The 15,747-nt window shown below is 40.8% G+C and overlaps 1 protein-coding gene across 3 annotated transcripts in view; it reads left to right on the top strand.

The window, feature by feature from the left end:
• FOXJ3 (forkhead box J3) overlaps positions 1 to 14,379 on the top strand; it is a 141,631-nt gene extending 127,252 nt beyond the window's left edge. For all 3 annotated transcript variants that reach the window (XM_039238653.1, XM_039238651.1, XM_039238652.1), the window contains 2 exons: positions 9,223 to 9,330; positions 11,370 to 14,379. In XM_039238653.1, the coding sequence (XP_039094584.1) occupies positions 9,223 to 9,330; positions 11,370 to 11,485 (224 nt within the window). In that variant the 3' untranslated portion in view covers positions 11,486 to 14,379. The remainder of the gene's footprint in view (positions 1 to 9,222; positions 9,331 to 11,369) is intronic.
• The last annotated feature ends 1,368 nt before the right edge of the window (positions 14,380 to 15,747 follow it).

Genomic DNA, 15,747 nt, shown 5'->3' with positions numbered 1-15,747 from the left:
ATTGAGCATGATGTTTGCTGTGGGATTTCCACATATGGCATTTATTATGTTAAAGTAGTTTCCTTCTGTTCCTGCTCTGTGTTTTTATTATGAACTTTTGTCATTTACTTTTCTGCATCAACTGAGATGAGCACGTAGGTTTATTCCCCACCTCCTTCATTCTGTTAGTGTGCGTTGATCAGTTTTCATATGTTGGACTATCCTTTTATATTCCATTTGTAAATCTCATTTGGTCATGGTGTTTAACCCTTCTAATATGGTATTGAATTAATTTTGCTAGTATTTGTTTAGGATTTTTGGATCACTGTTCATAACGGATATTTGTCTGTAGTTTCCTTGTAGGTGTCTTTGTCTCGCTTTGGTATTGGGCTAATTTTGGTCTCATAGGAGGAGTTAGGAAGTACTTCCTTTAGTTTTTTGGAAAAGTTTGAGAAGGATTGGTGTTAGTTCTTCTTTAAATGTTTGGTATAATTCACCAGTAAAGCCGTCAGGTCTAGGGTTTTTCTTTGCTGATAGATTTTTGATTTACTGTTAAAATCTTAATTAGTTTTAGTTGTATTCAGATTTTCTGTTTCTTTGTGATTTAGTCTTGGTGGCTTTTGTGTTCTAGGAATTTGTTCATTTCATCCAGGTTATCCAATATATTAGTGTCCAGTTGTTCATAGTACTCTCATATGATCCTGGTTTTTTTAATCAGTTTTATTAATTTTTTTAATGTTTATTTTATTTTTGAGAGAGAGAGCATGAGTGGGGAAGGGCAGAGAGAGAGGGAGACACAGAATCTGAAGCAGGCTCCAAGCTCTGAGCTGTCAACACAGAGCCCAACATGGGGCTGGAACTCAAACTGTGAGATTATAACCTGAGCCAAAGTCGGATGCTTAACTGACTGAGCCGCCCAGGTGCCCCATTTTTTATCAGTTTTAATGTCACTACTTTCATACCTGATTTTATTTGTTCTGTATTTATCTCTGCTTTAATCTTCATGATTTCCTACTTTCTGCTAGCTTTGGATTTATTCTGTTCTCTTTTTGTAGGTCTTTTTTTTTTTTAATTTTTATTTACTTTGAGAGAGGTATTGAATGTGCACAACCAGGGGAGGGGCAGAGGGAGAGAGAGAATCCCAAGCAGGCTAACAGACAGCACAGAGCCCAATGCAAGTCTTGAACTCACAAACCATGAGATCATGACCTGAGCTGAAATCAAGAGTCGGACACTTAACTGACTGAGCCACCCAGGTGCCCCTTAGGTCTTTAAGTTGTAAAGTTAGGTTGTCGATGGAGATCTTTCTTGTTTTTATGTGTTTATAACTATAAATTTCCCCCTTGACACTACTTTTGCTGTTTTCCATAAGTCTCCTTATGTTGTTTTGTTTACATTTGCCTCTAAGTATTTCCTAAATTTTCTTGTGATTTCTTCTTTGATCTGTATTGGTTGTTTGAATGTTGTTTTAATTTCCACAAATTTGAGAATTTTCTAGTTTTACTTCTGGTACTGATTTCTAACTTCATCCTCTTGTGGTCAGAAGGTATTTTGTATATCTTATCATTTAAAATCTGTTGAGACTTAATGTGGAGCCTAACATATGGTCTGACCTATGAAACGTCCCCTGTGCACTTGAGAAGAATGTGTATACTTTTGTTGGGTAGAATGTTCTATATTTGTCTGTTAGATCTAGTTGGTTATTGTGTTCTCTGTTTCCTTACTTATCTTCTGCCTGGTTGTTCTTTCCATTATTGAGTGTAGATATTTACATCACCAATTATCATTGCAGAGTTGTTTATTTCTCCTTTCAGTTCTGTCAGTTTTTGCTTCTTATATTTTGTGGTCTCTTAATTAGGTGCATAAGGTGTTTATAATTGTTATATCTTTTTGCTGTATTGAAACTTTTATTGATATATAATGTTCTTCTTTGTCTTTGTAACCTTTTTTGATTTAAAGTTTGTTTTGTCTGATACCAGTGTAGTAATCCCTGCTCTCTTTGGTTGCTTTTTGCATGGGTTATCTTTTTCCATCCTTACACTTTCATTCTATGTGTGTCTTTGGATCTAAAGTGAGTCTCTTATAGACATGTGTTCTTACCCATTCTGCCAGTTTCTGTCGTTTGGAGAATTTGATTCCTCTACATTTAAAGTAATTATTATTGAGTGATTTCTGTCATTTTGCTGTTTCTTTTCTGTATACCTTATAGATTTTTGACATTTATTTTTTGCATTAGTCTTCTTTTGTATTTAGTTGATTTTTTGTAGTGAAATGTTTTAATTCTTTTACATTCCTTTTGTGTATACTGCATAGCTCTTTGGTGGGGATTACATTTACCATCCTAAAGTTATAACACTCCAATTTGAATTTGTATCATTTTAACTTCTGTACTACACAAAAGCTCACTCAGCTCCTTTACAGCTCCATTTCTACCCCATTTGGTTTTTGATGTCACAGAATCACTTCTTCATAAATAGTGTACCCAAAAATATATATTAATAATTCCTTTAAATGCATTAGTTTCTTAAATTATGTAGAAAACAACATGTGGAGTTACAAATGAAAGTTACAATAATATTAGCTTCTAGACTAGTTGTTTTTAGAAAAGACATTAGTCTCTTTAGTTATGTAGGAAAGAAAAAGTAAAGTTATAAATTGTTGCTGTAGTAATACTAGCTCTTATGGTTGCTCATGTATTAACCTTTATTGATCTGTATTTCTTTATACACCTTTGAGTTACTGTCTAGTGTCCTTTTATTTCACCCTGCACGGCTCCCTTGGACATTTCTTGGAGGGCAGATCTAATGGTAACAAACTTCTCTAGCTTTTGTTTATCTGGAAATGTCTTATTTTCTCCTTCACTCTTGAAAAGGACAGTTTTGTTGGATATAGCAATTCTTGGTTGACACTTTTCTCTTTTAGCACTTTGAATAGATTGGCCCACTGCCTTCTGACTGCCAACATTTCTCATAAAAAATCTTCTGTCTTACTGAGGTTCCCTTGTGTGTCACAAATCATTTCTCTCTTGGGGCACCTGGGTGGCTCAGTCAGTTAAGCGTCCGACTTCTGCTTTTACGGTTGGGCTCTGTGCTGACAGCTCAGAGCCTGGAGCCTGCTTCAGATTTTGTATCTCCCTCTCTCTCTGACCCTCCCCTGCTCATGCTGTGTCTGTCTGTCTGTCTGTCTGTCTCTCTCTCAGAAAGAAATTTTTCAAAAATAAATAAAACATTAAAAAAAAGTTTTTTTTAAATCACTTCTCTCTTGCTTCTTTTAAGATTGTCTCTTTATCTTTGGCTTTTGAAAATTTGATTATAATATGTCCCTTGACAAGTGGGTCTCTTGACTTCATCTTACATAGAGTTTGTTGAGCTTCTTGGATGTATTCATTCCTCTTTCATCAAATTTGGGAAGTTTTCAGCCATTATATTTTTAAATATTCTCTCTACCCTCCCCCTGCCCTCACTTCTTCTGTGACTCCCACAATGCAGAATTGGTCTGTTTAATACTGTCCCAAAGGTCCTTAGGCTCTGTTTGTTTCTTAATTTTTTTCAATTTTTTTTCTTTCAGTTACTTAGCCTAGATAATTTTCACTGTCCTATCTTCAAGTTTGCTGATTCTTTCTTCTGCCTGCTCAAATTTTTCTTTGAATCCTGTAGTGAATTTTTCATTTCAGTTACTGTATTATTCAGTTCTAGAATTTATTTCTTTTTGAAGTTTTCTTTCTCTTTATTGATATTTTTGTTTGTTTATACATTCTTTTTTTAACGTTTTTTTGAAGTTTATTTATGGGGAGGGGGTGGAGCAGAGAGAGAGAATGAATCTCAAGCAGGCTCCACACTGTCAGCTTGGAGCCCAAAGCAGGGCTCAAACCCATCCACAAACCGTGAGATCATGACTTGAACCTAAATCAAGAGTCAGAAACGTAACTGACTGAGCCACCCATGAGGCCATGACTTTCTCCTCATCTTCCTTTAGTCTTTGAGCATCTTTACGACCGTTGTTTTAAAGTCTTTGTGTAGTAGATCTGCCATCAGTTCTTTTTCAAGGACAAGTTTTGTTGATTTATTCTTCCTCTGAAAGGGGCATACTGTTTTGTTTATATGCCTTGTGATTTTGTTGTTGAAAACTAGACACTTGAATCTAATAGTGTCGTACCTATGAAAACCAGATTCTTTCCCTTCCCCGGGGTTTGCTGTTTTTAAATATTGTTTTTGCCCACTGTTTTTGTTTTCTTGATTTATTGAAAGGTTTCCTTGTGCTAAGATTTGCCCTTAAAGTCCTCTCAGGTCTTCTCTGAGCCTGTGCTTTTCTCTGGGATTCGGTGGTTACTTTCTTATTTTCCCAGTATATGCAGTTGTTTTTCACTGTCCTAGTTTTTAATGTCTGTCTCCCAAAAAGGTAAAAAGAAAAATGAAAGAGGAAGGAAAGAGGTAGTAGCCCCCTTTAAAACAAGTCAGTTTACTTTTAGGTGAGGAGCTTGCAGCATTGGTAGAAGGTACAACATGGCTACTCCTTTCTGTCTGTATCTTTGTGATCAAAGCACAGATCCCTAGTATATGGAGAACAGTGTCCTTTTCCACCATCCTGGCTCCTGCCAGATGTATAATTTCAAGGAACACATGCACAGATGCCTGCAGTGGGGTAGGGAAGAGGGATAGGTAGCTGCTATTGGGATAAGAGCTGAAACTTGGCCAAAACTAACTGCAATTTACCATCTATGCTTTCCTTCACAAGTTGCAAACCTTAGTAGACTTGCAGAATTCCAAAATTCCAAAGACTCCAGTGTTCTGTTTTATTAGACAGGTTGTGCCAGTGCAGTGTTATCTAGGTTGGAAAACAGATTCCTGGTGCTTCTTACTCCAACATCATCTCAGAATCCTCCCTATATTCAGTTTTAAGCATCTAGATCTATATAACTTGGCATGTATTTTCACTTATTTACTTCCATTTCATCTTTTTATCTCTTCTTGTACATAGACAGCTTATCTTCTTTGATCCTCTGATAGGTTCCAAGCCCATAGTTTGTCTCTTTCAGGATATATCACTTTTACTTTTCCAACTTGTGTTAAATCCCAGACCAGATATACCATCCCTTCTGTTTTTTGTCCCTTGGTTTTCCTTTCCTCTTTTCTGTCCCCTGATCAACCTAAATAAATTACATTTAGTCCTTCTAAATGCTGCATTTCAGTCAGCCTTTAAAGTACTCAGGGGGTCGGGGTGGGAGCCTATGTTGCTTACAGATTATTGCCTTTGGCAGATCAGGAAGTTCTAGGAAGACAAGTAGAAGAACTGTGGGTCAGTCTTGAGAGAAGACCGTTTCAAGGACCATTGTACATGTTAGCAAGTAGCTCTTCCTTGCTGGAATTTTAGAGTTAATGTGATCAAACAAGATTCTTTAATTTTGTGACCTAAATTTCTAAGTAAGGTCCAAGTGTACCTTTAGTTTTGGAACTTGGCTCTCTTGGTCATGGAAAAAGCACTGTCGAACTGCTGCTGTCCACTCTGAGAGTGGCCAAGCACCTCTTCTGGATTCTCTGTAGACTGAGATGGTGGGTTATTTTCTTAAAGCCCTTTGTTACTAGACTACTGTGGTCATCTCTTCTATGCCTTTGACCTTGATTACTTGGATCTGTTATTCTATGATCCTCTTAATTTTTTCTGCCATCTTTCCTTTTTTATTGCCAGTACCTTCCTTCTCTAGGGTCTCCACAACTCATTCTTGATTCTCAGTGCCACTTCATTCACAGCATGTTAAAGGCAGATCTATAGTGTTTCCTTAGTGTCTTACTCCTCTCTCAACTCCCTTTTAGTCTTTTCTTGGAGTCAGAAGAACTTTAGCCAATCTCGGTCTGCCAGGCCATGTTGGCTTCTATCAACACTTTTTCTGATCAGTTCTGGTGTTCCAGGTATCCATCACCTCATGCCCACCTATGTCTTTCCACAGACATTCGGGTTATTTTTACATGCCCAGCTGTCTTCCTTTTGTTTTAAGGAAGGCTCTTCAGGCTCCTTAGAGGTGTTCTCATGTGCTAGCATGGAAGATGGAAGGAGAAAAGGATGGGTTATAGTACACAGTGTGCCTCCTACCTAAATCATTTTACCTGTGTTTATGGTTTGTCTTCTCCAGTAATGTTTAAGTTCTCTAGCTGTGCTGTTCTTAATAATGTGATGCTTGTCTTAAAGGTCATTAAATAAGGGTAGATGCACGTTCATTCAGCAAACATTTACTTTTACTTTTTCTGTGCCTGATTACATATTGGGCACTAGGGATGAAGAAGTAAGTCCAGGTATCCCCTGGTCTCAAGGAGCTGAGATCCTGGGGTGATGAAGACTGTGCTTCTGCTGCAGGGCAGTGGGAGGAAGAGAATGGGGCCTAACTGTCTTGGGGAGATGGAATAACTTCCTAGAGGAAGACACCTGTAAGCTGGACTTTGCAGGATAAATGAAATTTTTACAAGACACAGAAGTCTGATCACTTCTCTGCTCAAACCCCTTTGTTGGTGCTGTTTTCTCAGTAAAAAACAAAGTCCTTTTTGTGGCCTATATGGCCCCCCACAATCGATCCCCCATTACTCTCTGACCTTGTCTCCTTTCCCCTCCCTCCAGCCCCCTGCTCCCACACCACTGACCTGCCTCCTGTTCTTTGAACATACCAGGCATACTCCACCTACCTCAGGGCCTTTATATCTGTTCTTTTCTCTGTCCAGGGTGGTCTTCTCCCAGATAGACAAACACATGGCTCACTCATGTCCTTGTCTTGCTCAAGTTTCATCTCCAAAAGAACCTACTCAAGGGATACCTTCCCTAACCATTCTGTTTAAAGTTACTGTCCAGAGGCACCTGGGTGGTTCAGTCAGTTAAGCCTCCGACTGACTCAGGTCATGATCTCATGTTTGTGGGTTCGAGCCCCCGTCGCGCTCTGTGCTGACAGCTCAGAGCCTGGAGTCTGCTTTGGATTCTGTGTCTCCTTCTCTCTCTGCCCCTCCCCGTCTTGTGCTCTGACTTTCTGTGTCTCAAAAAATAAATAAAACATTAAAAAAGAAATTTAAAAAAATAAAAATAAAATTACTGTCCAGCACTTACTAGTCACCTCTCTGTGCTTTATTTATTTATTTATTTATTTATTTATTTATGTAGCATGCATAACATGCTATTTATCTTACTTTGTTTGACACCCTCAACCTGAGAATATACTTCAAAAAGACAGGGAGTTTGTTTTTTCACTTCTGTATCCCCAGCACCTCGAGCAGTACTGAGAACATAAATAACTTCCTGAGTGAATAAATGGTCATTCGACAAGAGTCTACTTCCAGTAAATACATTGTGCAATTAGATTTTTAAATTCTCATAACTATATTCTAAATGTTGAAGGATCTCAGAAGTCTTTGGAAAGTGCATTGGAATTTCATTTCTTTTTTCTTTTGGAAGAAATTTCAATTTCGTGTTTAGAAAGTCTAGATAGACTCTTATTGTTCAGAGTATAATGAGAACATGAGAAGAAATGAGTAATGAGAATTTCTATGTGAAAATAGAAGTGTTAGGAATATGACAGAATTTCAAAAACTTGGGCTATTTGTGGGTGTCCGTTTATTCCTGTGATCCTTGTTTATTCCCATAATTCTTGTCACCTCGCTTCCCCTTTAAGGTAAGAATTACTAAGCCAAGAAAGAGAAATGAAAAAAATATAAAAGCAGAATTAATTTCCATAAAAAGCAGTTGTCTTTTGATTGTGACTTGCGCTTTTAAGGATGGGTTGAAAGCTAAGATTTTATAGGACAGAGGCTGAAAAGTTGCTGATAAACAAGTGACCATATTTCTCAAAGTGGCATAGCCCCTCTGCCCTTGTGCAGTGTTTAGAAGTTGTACCAGCCACTCACTCATGTGAAGGCTGATCAGCACTTGGGGGCAGAATTTTTCCTCAAAGAATATACTAGCGCTGCAACTTAGCATAACTTTTCTCCTTTCTTTTCTTCCTAAGTCTTCAGTATGGGAAATTGGCCAAAGGGCTTAGTTCTGACTGTAAACTTTGCTATAAAAAGTCATGTTATCTTGGGAAGCAGTGGTTAGAAGTCAGAGGTCTGGGTTCTGTTCCTGGTTCTGTCTTATTTTCTCTCTGGTCTTAGAGGTAGGTCTGAATTAGACTGTTTCAGAGGCTGTTTTAAGCATGGACAGTCTGACATTCCAGTGACAGGTAAAAACTTATGAACAGCCAAATATAGTGTTCCTACCTTGAGTATCTAGTTTCCTCTGGGAAAACGGTTGCTGTTTTCTAGTTTGATTACAGCATTGGTAGAATGCATTTGTAATTTGTGTGACACAGTAGAATACCTAAGGGAGAAATAGCCTTTCCAGAATTCCAGATGGTCCATACAATGTGAGCCAGTGTTACGGTTCTCCTTCCCCAAGAGTAATTGGGGGTGGGCTTGTGATGTTTGCTTCCCTACCTTTCTACTTTGCTTAGGATGCAATGTAATTGACATTTTAGAGCTGTTACCCTTAATGGCTCCTGTCAACAAAAATATATTAAGAACCTTCTGAAATGCCATTCAAATGAGATTTCTGTTTACCATCTCCATACTTCTGAAGAATACATTTTTGATCACTTTTACTTGGTATAACTCTGTTAAACTTGTACAAATCTTTCCTGTCATTTTGTGCCCCCATTCACTTTGTTGATCAGCTAGGGCACACACAGATAGGTTTGCTTTGAAAGTGAGAAAATCAGGGAAATAGGGACAGTGGTTACTAGAAAGAGCCTATGATTTAGGAGAACTGGATTCTAGTCCTGTCCCTGTCAAACTGATGCTCTTTGGTCAAGTCTGCTTAGTCTCTCTGAACCTCAGTTGCCTCATCCATAAAATGGTGATAATCCCTGTCTTGCCCTCATTTTGGACTTCATAGGAAGCTCAGATGGTAATAGATGGGAAAATGCTTTTGAACCAGCATGAGGTATGTAACAACAACAACAGAGACATAACTTGCGTGCAGGCCTCCAGACAATAAGAAAGAGGCAGAGCTAGAATTCGCATAGTGTACTCCCATCCAGCCTGGCACCAGGTTCGAAAAGCCAGCACCACCTTTTGGTAGTTGTAGCATCTCAAAGGAATCATTTTTCTTTCTCTTTTCTTCCTCACCTTACCTGCTTAATTTAGCTTTAGGTAACAATTTTATTAAGATTTTAATGCTTAACTTGTTTATTTATGGCAATATGTTTTCCTTCCTTTTGTTTTTCAATCTGATTAGGAAATTTGTACATAGACTCCAGGCAAAATCTCCCTCCTTCTGTGATGCCGCCCCCTGGTTACCCTCACATCCCACAGGCACTCAGCACTCCAGGAACGACTATTGCGGGTAATTTGGGCTGTGTTGTGTTGTACTTGGTACTCAGAGAGGGTAATATGCAGAGGCTCTAGCTGTCCCAGCAGTGATCAAGGCCGTTGAGGAGGGAGTGAACTGCTTGGTGAGGGAGGATTGGGTGCAGGGTGCACAGTTATTTATTTGGCTTCAGTGCTGGGGAGGAGGTTCAAGTGCCATTTGCTATTCGGGCCATTTGACCTGAAGTCTCTTTGATGCTATGATTCTAATTTTTGTCCCACCTCTCTGTTGAGGTCCAGGGGCATAGTTTGTCCTGGGGTCTTAGAAATCTTTGAGGCTTTTTGACTTTTATGGGACTTGAGCAGGCTTCAAGAACTTGCTTTGATTAGCTCCTGTGTATTCTGCTCCATTCATTCTGATGAAGCCCCCTGCCTCTAGTTTCTAAGGAAGTCTCTGACAAAGGAGATAAGTTGCAGGAGTCACTAGTTCATAAGCTTTCCCTCCAGGTTCCTGAATGCAGGATAAGTGACAGTTATCAGGGTAGCAAAGACAGGCACATGATTAGAGGTGGAAGGGAGCTTAAGTATTATCTAAACAAGGAAATGGAGGCTCAGGAGTGGCGGTAACTGGCCCAGAGCCACCAGTTTGTCTAACCAAGACTCACGTCGTGATGCCTGGATTTAGAGATCGTTGTTTTTCTCATGTACCACACTGCCTTCTCCACTTAGGCTGCTCAAGGAAAGAATGGTCATGTGCAGATAGGAATTTAAAACCCCCAAAGAACTGTGTGCCAGGCAGTAGTGAAGGAGGAGTTGGGGGCCAAGTGACCTGTTCTTTGAGGAGCAGGAAGGAATAAGTGTTATCTGTCCTCAACACTCACTAGGAACTTGCAAGTGGCAAGATAGAGTAGTTAAGGCTCTGGAACTGGATTCTCAGGGGTTGCATTCTGGTGCTTTGCCATGTGATAGCTGCCTAATCCTCCTGTCTCAACTTCCTTGTCTGTTCAAGGGAGCTCGTAACACTACCTCACTCCTAGGGTTGGTAAGAGAATTAAATGAGGATTATATGCAAATCACTTAATTAAATTAGTGCTTGGCACATAGTTAAGACATTTGTCAGTTAAAAAGTAAATACGGGCATCTCTGCTAAACTGTGATGTATTGAAAACCTTAGCATTTTGTAAAATGGTACATTAAAAATGGCAGGACTTATAAGAAAAATGAGATTAGCAGACTACTTGAAACTTTGTCATCAGATCAAGCAAGCCAAACAAAAACTGTAATCATCCAGTGAAAAAAACCTTCATTAAAAGGATATGTTTCATTCTTGATAAAAGGATGAATTCTGCAAGTAAACAGATTATTACTTTTTTAAAAAGTCTGGTTTGGAAGGGGATTTGTCAGAGCCGTCGTGACAGGGGCAGAACACACCAAAATTGCAGAGCACATGCTCTTGCACATGGCCACATGGATCTAAGAAGAGGAACATGGAGAGTGGGTGCCCTGTCCTCTACTCCAGTCCTCACTGCACTCAGGGAGGGCCTCCTGCACTCAGCTGTGCTGATTCCTCTCTGTGTATCCGCCGTTACTTGGTGGCACAAAAGTTAGCTTGCAGGTGGGAATTCATGATGACCCAGGGTGACGTCACTGGTACACTGACCTCATTCTCCTTTTCCCATTCTTATGGGAGCCAATTCATGTTACCCAAACACGGGTTAATGCAGGATCGACTAAGAGAAAGAAAGGATTGTGTCCACACTTGGGCACTCTAGCATTCTTTTTATGTCCTCCTTGCTACCTCCTGGTTTAATCCAACAGGTGTGGGTTTTGGAGTCAAGTGAATGGAGTTCAGATCTCTTCCCCTTACTAGTTGAATGTCCTGGGGTAACTTGCTCATTCTGTTAAACCCAGGCCCTGTTATTTATAAAATGAGCATCATAAGAGCCACCTTGGTGAAGGCTCTTGAGTAGATCAGAGGGATAACGTGCACTGCCTGGCACATAGGAAGTACTCAGTCGGTGTTCATTTCTTTCTTCTCTACCCAAGTCACTACTGACCTTGCCTCCTTCCTTCCAGGCCATCACGGAGCCATGAACCAGCAGCACATGATGCCTTCCCAAGCCTTCCAGATGCGGCGCTCTCTGCCTCCAGATGACATCCAGGATGACTTTGATTGGGATTCAATTGTGTAGAGCTTGTTTCTGCAAAGGCACCAGACCCCAGCGTCACTTTTCTGTGCAGTGAAGGGAAAGGTTTCAGAGAATCCAGTTGAGAAAGGAAAGTTGCGAATCACTTTACCGATGTTATCGAAATTTCTTTTGAAGACAATCAAAAAGATTTTAGCTGGATAACTTACTGCTTTTATCTGACCCAAACAAGTACTACATGTTTGTCTCCCTGCCAGCTGCCCTGTGTAGCTCCCAACTGTTGTGTGATTTGAACGGCTTTTGCATATTTGTGTCAGTTCGATGTTGACCACAAGTGCCAGACTGATTTTTCAGACAGAGCCTATTTTGCTGCAAGCAGTTTATAGATACATACATATGTGTAAATATATGTACAAAAATTACTGAAAGGCTTCAATTTTTCTAATTGGATTATTACGTCTTGAAAAGAAAGTTACTGTGAGTTTTTATTCCTCGTTAGGCTATTTTCTGCAGGATGCTTTTAACTGATGTAGGCAACTGAAAGGAAATGGATTTTTTTCAAAGCCCAGTTCCCCTTATTTAATCTTTTTTACAGAAACATGAGCATTGAGTTCTACTCAGTAAGTCCCAGGATGCAGAGTTTGATGCTCTCCAAACCTTCCAGAGGGGTGTGTTCCTGAGCAGCATAAAGAACTGACCACATTTCTTCTGATGCTTGGGGGTTACAGGGTTTCTGCTGCACCTTTTCCATGTCTGTTTTCCTAAATCTACATGACAACAGCTCTAGAATTTCTTTGATCGATTAGCAGCTGGGCATTGCTCGGCTTTGTAACAAAATCATTGCCTCCATATTCACTCATGTATTTATTGTTCAAAAGTGTTATTTTAATATTTATTGCTGCCTTCTGTGAATGCTCAGCTCCTGTTGGGTTCATTGAGGAGAAATCCGGTGTCTGAAAGCACAGAATTGTTTTTCTTATGAGTTTACAGACAAGACAATCAGAGAGATTGTGTCATTCTCTTTATCGGCACTCCTTTTACCGTGAGAGTGCATTTCTCTGTCTTAGCATTCCTGCTGATTGAGACTTACTAGCTAAATAGAATTTTTCTGGAATTCGAATCAGAGTTCATTTGGGCAATAGAACAGCAGGGCACTGTTCATAAAGCAGGTTTCCTCATTCATTCTCTTTCCATTTAGGAAGCACTGAAAGGAGGATAGAGCCACACATGGATTTTATTTGCCTCAGTCTTCAGTGCAGATACCGTTAAGTGGTTTGCTGTTTCTGTTGTCCTGTGTGTCTGTGTCTGCATGACAGTTTGGTTACTTTCTTTGAAATGCAGCCTGCCTCTTTGGGGTTTTTATTAGTTGTTTTTTGTTTTGTTTCCTATCATATCATAGTTACTTTGCATGGATTGATTGTCTTAGTTTTATAATAAAAGTAACAGAAATGAGATTTTTTTTAATGAATAGATTTTGAATCGGTTGTTTAGACCATAAAAAGGCAGGATTTCTTTCGGTTATAATGAGGGAATGATCTGTTCCATCAAATCAAGGGGTAATAACTGCTCACCGGTTGCTTTTCAGCATCTCTAGTCTCTACCAGCCACGCTTAAGTCATTTCAGTTAGCCTGAGTGACTCTGTGGTTGAGTGTCCTCTCCTGGAACTAGACAGACATCTTTGTGTCTGTATGTTTGTGCGTCAGAGTGTTTGTCAGTATGTGTGGGTATTTTTTTTTTTAATGGAGTGTTGCCTTTAATGAATCACTGGGAGGCCAGCCATAGTAAAGGCTGATGAAGTTGGGGAGAAAGGAAGGGCTTTTATGTTCCTGTTGTCTGGACCCTGCTTGGCATGAAAAAGGAAGCTCAGTTCCAGCCCCTTGGCTCAGTGAAAATCAGAGGATTCTGGCAAGGCAGCCAACAGGCCCCTCTTACACGGATCGGAGGCCAGAGGAGATAGCAGCCTGCAGAGCAAAAACTTGGAAAAGGGGGGTGATTTTCAATAGTCTGCTCAAGTCACTGTTTTCTAGATACCACAAAAGCTGTTTTGAAACTTTAAATTGCTTGGGTAGCAACGTGCACTTTAAACAATTTGGGTATTGGAATGCAGTCTTACATTGAATGATTTGAGTAGAAACCACTGATGAAGATGTTACAAATTGCGTGAAGCTGATTTCCCATTTGGCAATTGTTTACTGATTTGCAGTGATCACTATTTTTAGGAGAATTTAAACTTAACCACACATGGCCCTGGAGGCAGAGCCTCCACTCGGACCCAGCCCACTCTGGTGACTCAGGTGGCCCAGGCGCGCAGGATGGGCCGCGTCGGTGGGCCCAGCCAGCCAGAGCTCCCCGGCGAGGTGCAGAGCGCCCCCTCGGTGGCTGCTCCCGTTGGTAGTTGCCAGTGCAGAACAAGCTCTGTCTCGGGCTTAAATTAGCTGAAGACTTTCGGGGAAAAGAATAATAAATGCATATAATCAGATGGGGGGATTCTGTCCAGGAGAATAATCCGACTGGCATTTGTGGCAGTTTTTGAAATGTAAACGTATTCATGTGTGTTCTTGTAAATACATGTCTCTCAGATGTCCTTTGAAGTGGGAGGGAATCAATCCGGGGATTATTTCAAATGGAATAGAGTATTTTGATATTGTTCATTCAGAGGGTGATGTGTACATATCTATATTGTATATATGTGATGAAAATGCATTGGCTTTTTGTGCAAACACAATCTGCTTTCTGTACTGCTGTTGGACAGTCAGTGTTTTAATGTTTCTACAGTTTTGCTATTGCACGATTTCATATTTTGCCTCTATGATGAACGGCACCCATTCTTTGTAACTGTTTAGTGCTGTAAAGAAATATCCCAAGTGTCATTAGGATTGTTGCTGCCAGACTGATATGCATGAATGGCACTTAAAATAAATATATTATGTTAACTCTATTTACAACACCAGTTGGCCTGTGTCATTTGCTGCAGTTGAGGGGACAAGATTGGAGCCGGTCCTGATGCAGAAACTTGCAATCCGTCCTTGTGGTCCTGGAGACTATGGCCCATGTGTTGCTGCCTTTAGGAATGTCTCACTAGCTCTAAGGAGATACAGCTCTAAGGAGAACTTCCTTAGCTTCTCTGAGCCTCATTCTCCTCATTTGCAGCGCTTCTAAAATGAGAATAAGACCTGTCTCCTGTAAGTGTAGTGGGATTAAGTTAATTAATGCACTTATACATTTAGAACAGTACCTGAAACATAAAAATGTACTCTGCATATGCCAGGTGCTGTGCTAAGTAGATACTGTTATCCTCATCTCACGGTATGGGTACAACTCAGAGACAGTGGCTTACCCAGATCCTTTGTGGGAAGTGACAGAGTTTGAACCTGGGTCATTTGATTCCAATGTCATGTTCTTTTACACCATCCTCTATTACTTCCGGGAAATCCCCCTACCCTACCCCTATCCTTGGCCCCCATTCTTGCCCCCATGCAGCAGCCTTCCCAGAGAGCTTCTAAAGGTGAGAGTGGAGCTTCGTAAGGTTTGCTGAACACACACTGGGTCAACCCTTTCCATGAGAAAGCCACAGCCCCTGCCTTTAGCGAGTGCAGACTTCTCCCGACAGGCTCGGACATCAGCCGAGGGGAGCAGCCCCGGCACAAAGTTCTGCTGGTGAGGAGGTGGGTCACTCTGAGGGCTGAGGCAGTGGTTTAGGAAGGCCTCAGGCTGGCATGGGCTGTTTCACTGGAGTCTTCAAAGGGCCCTGGACAGACAGGAGAAGGTGTTGCCATTTATACCACTGGGCCGGGCACGAAAGCTAGACCAGCAGAGAGGTGGGGACTGGAGCGGGAGTAGCTGCGGCTTGCTGGAGAAGAACCAAGCACAGCGATCCTAGGAGGTTAAGTGGTGGTGGCCCCGCTTGACTGACATGGAGACAGGTTCAGAGGTGAATCACTGGGCAGGCCAGCAACATGGGTGGAAGTGGACTTGAAGCTGCAGCCCGCCTACCTCAGGAAAAGGCTTCCTGTCGATCCCATAATCTTGCCCAGGGCCTCTTGCTACCTCTAACTTAACCTGCACATCACTGCCAGGAAAAGCTATTTATTGCAACTTTATAGTTGGGGAAACTGAGGCTCAGAAAGGTTAACTTGCCTGAGTTCTCCCAACCAATGGATCTGGGATAATTCAATCTGGGACTGACTCCAAAGCTCATTTCTTTTTGCCACACTGCCTTCCAAAAGGGACTTTTCCCAAAGCTGGAGATAATGCCTAAAGTGTATGGGTGTCCCTTGGAGAGAGGAGCTCTGCTCTTTTCCCATTA

This window comes from Hyaena hyaena, unplaced genomic scaffold, assembly GCF_003009895.1.
Source record: "Hyaena hyaena isolate Hyena2069 unplaced genomic scaffold, ASM300989v1 scaffold_144, whole genome shotgun sequence".
In the NCBI taxonomy this organism is placed as follows: domain Eukaryota; kingdom Metazoa; phylum Chordata; class Mammalia; order Carnivora; family Hyaenidae; genus Hyaena; species Hyaena hyaena.
Note: the sequence above shows the minus strand (reverse complement) of the source record. Positions and strands in the feature narration are given on the sequence as shown.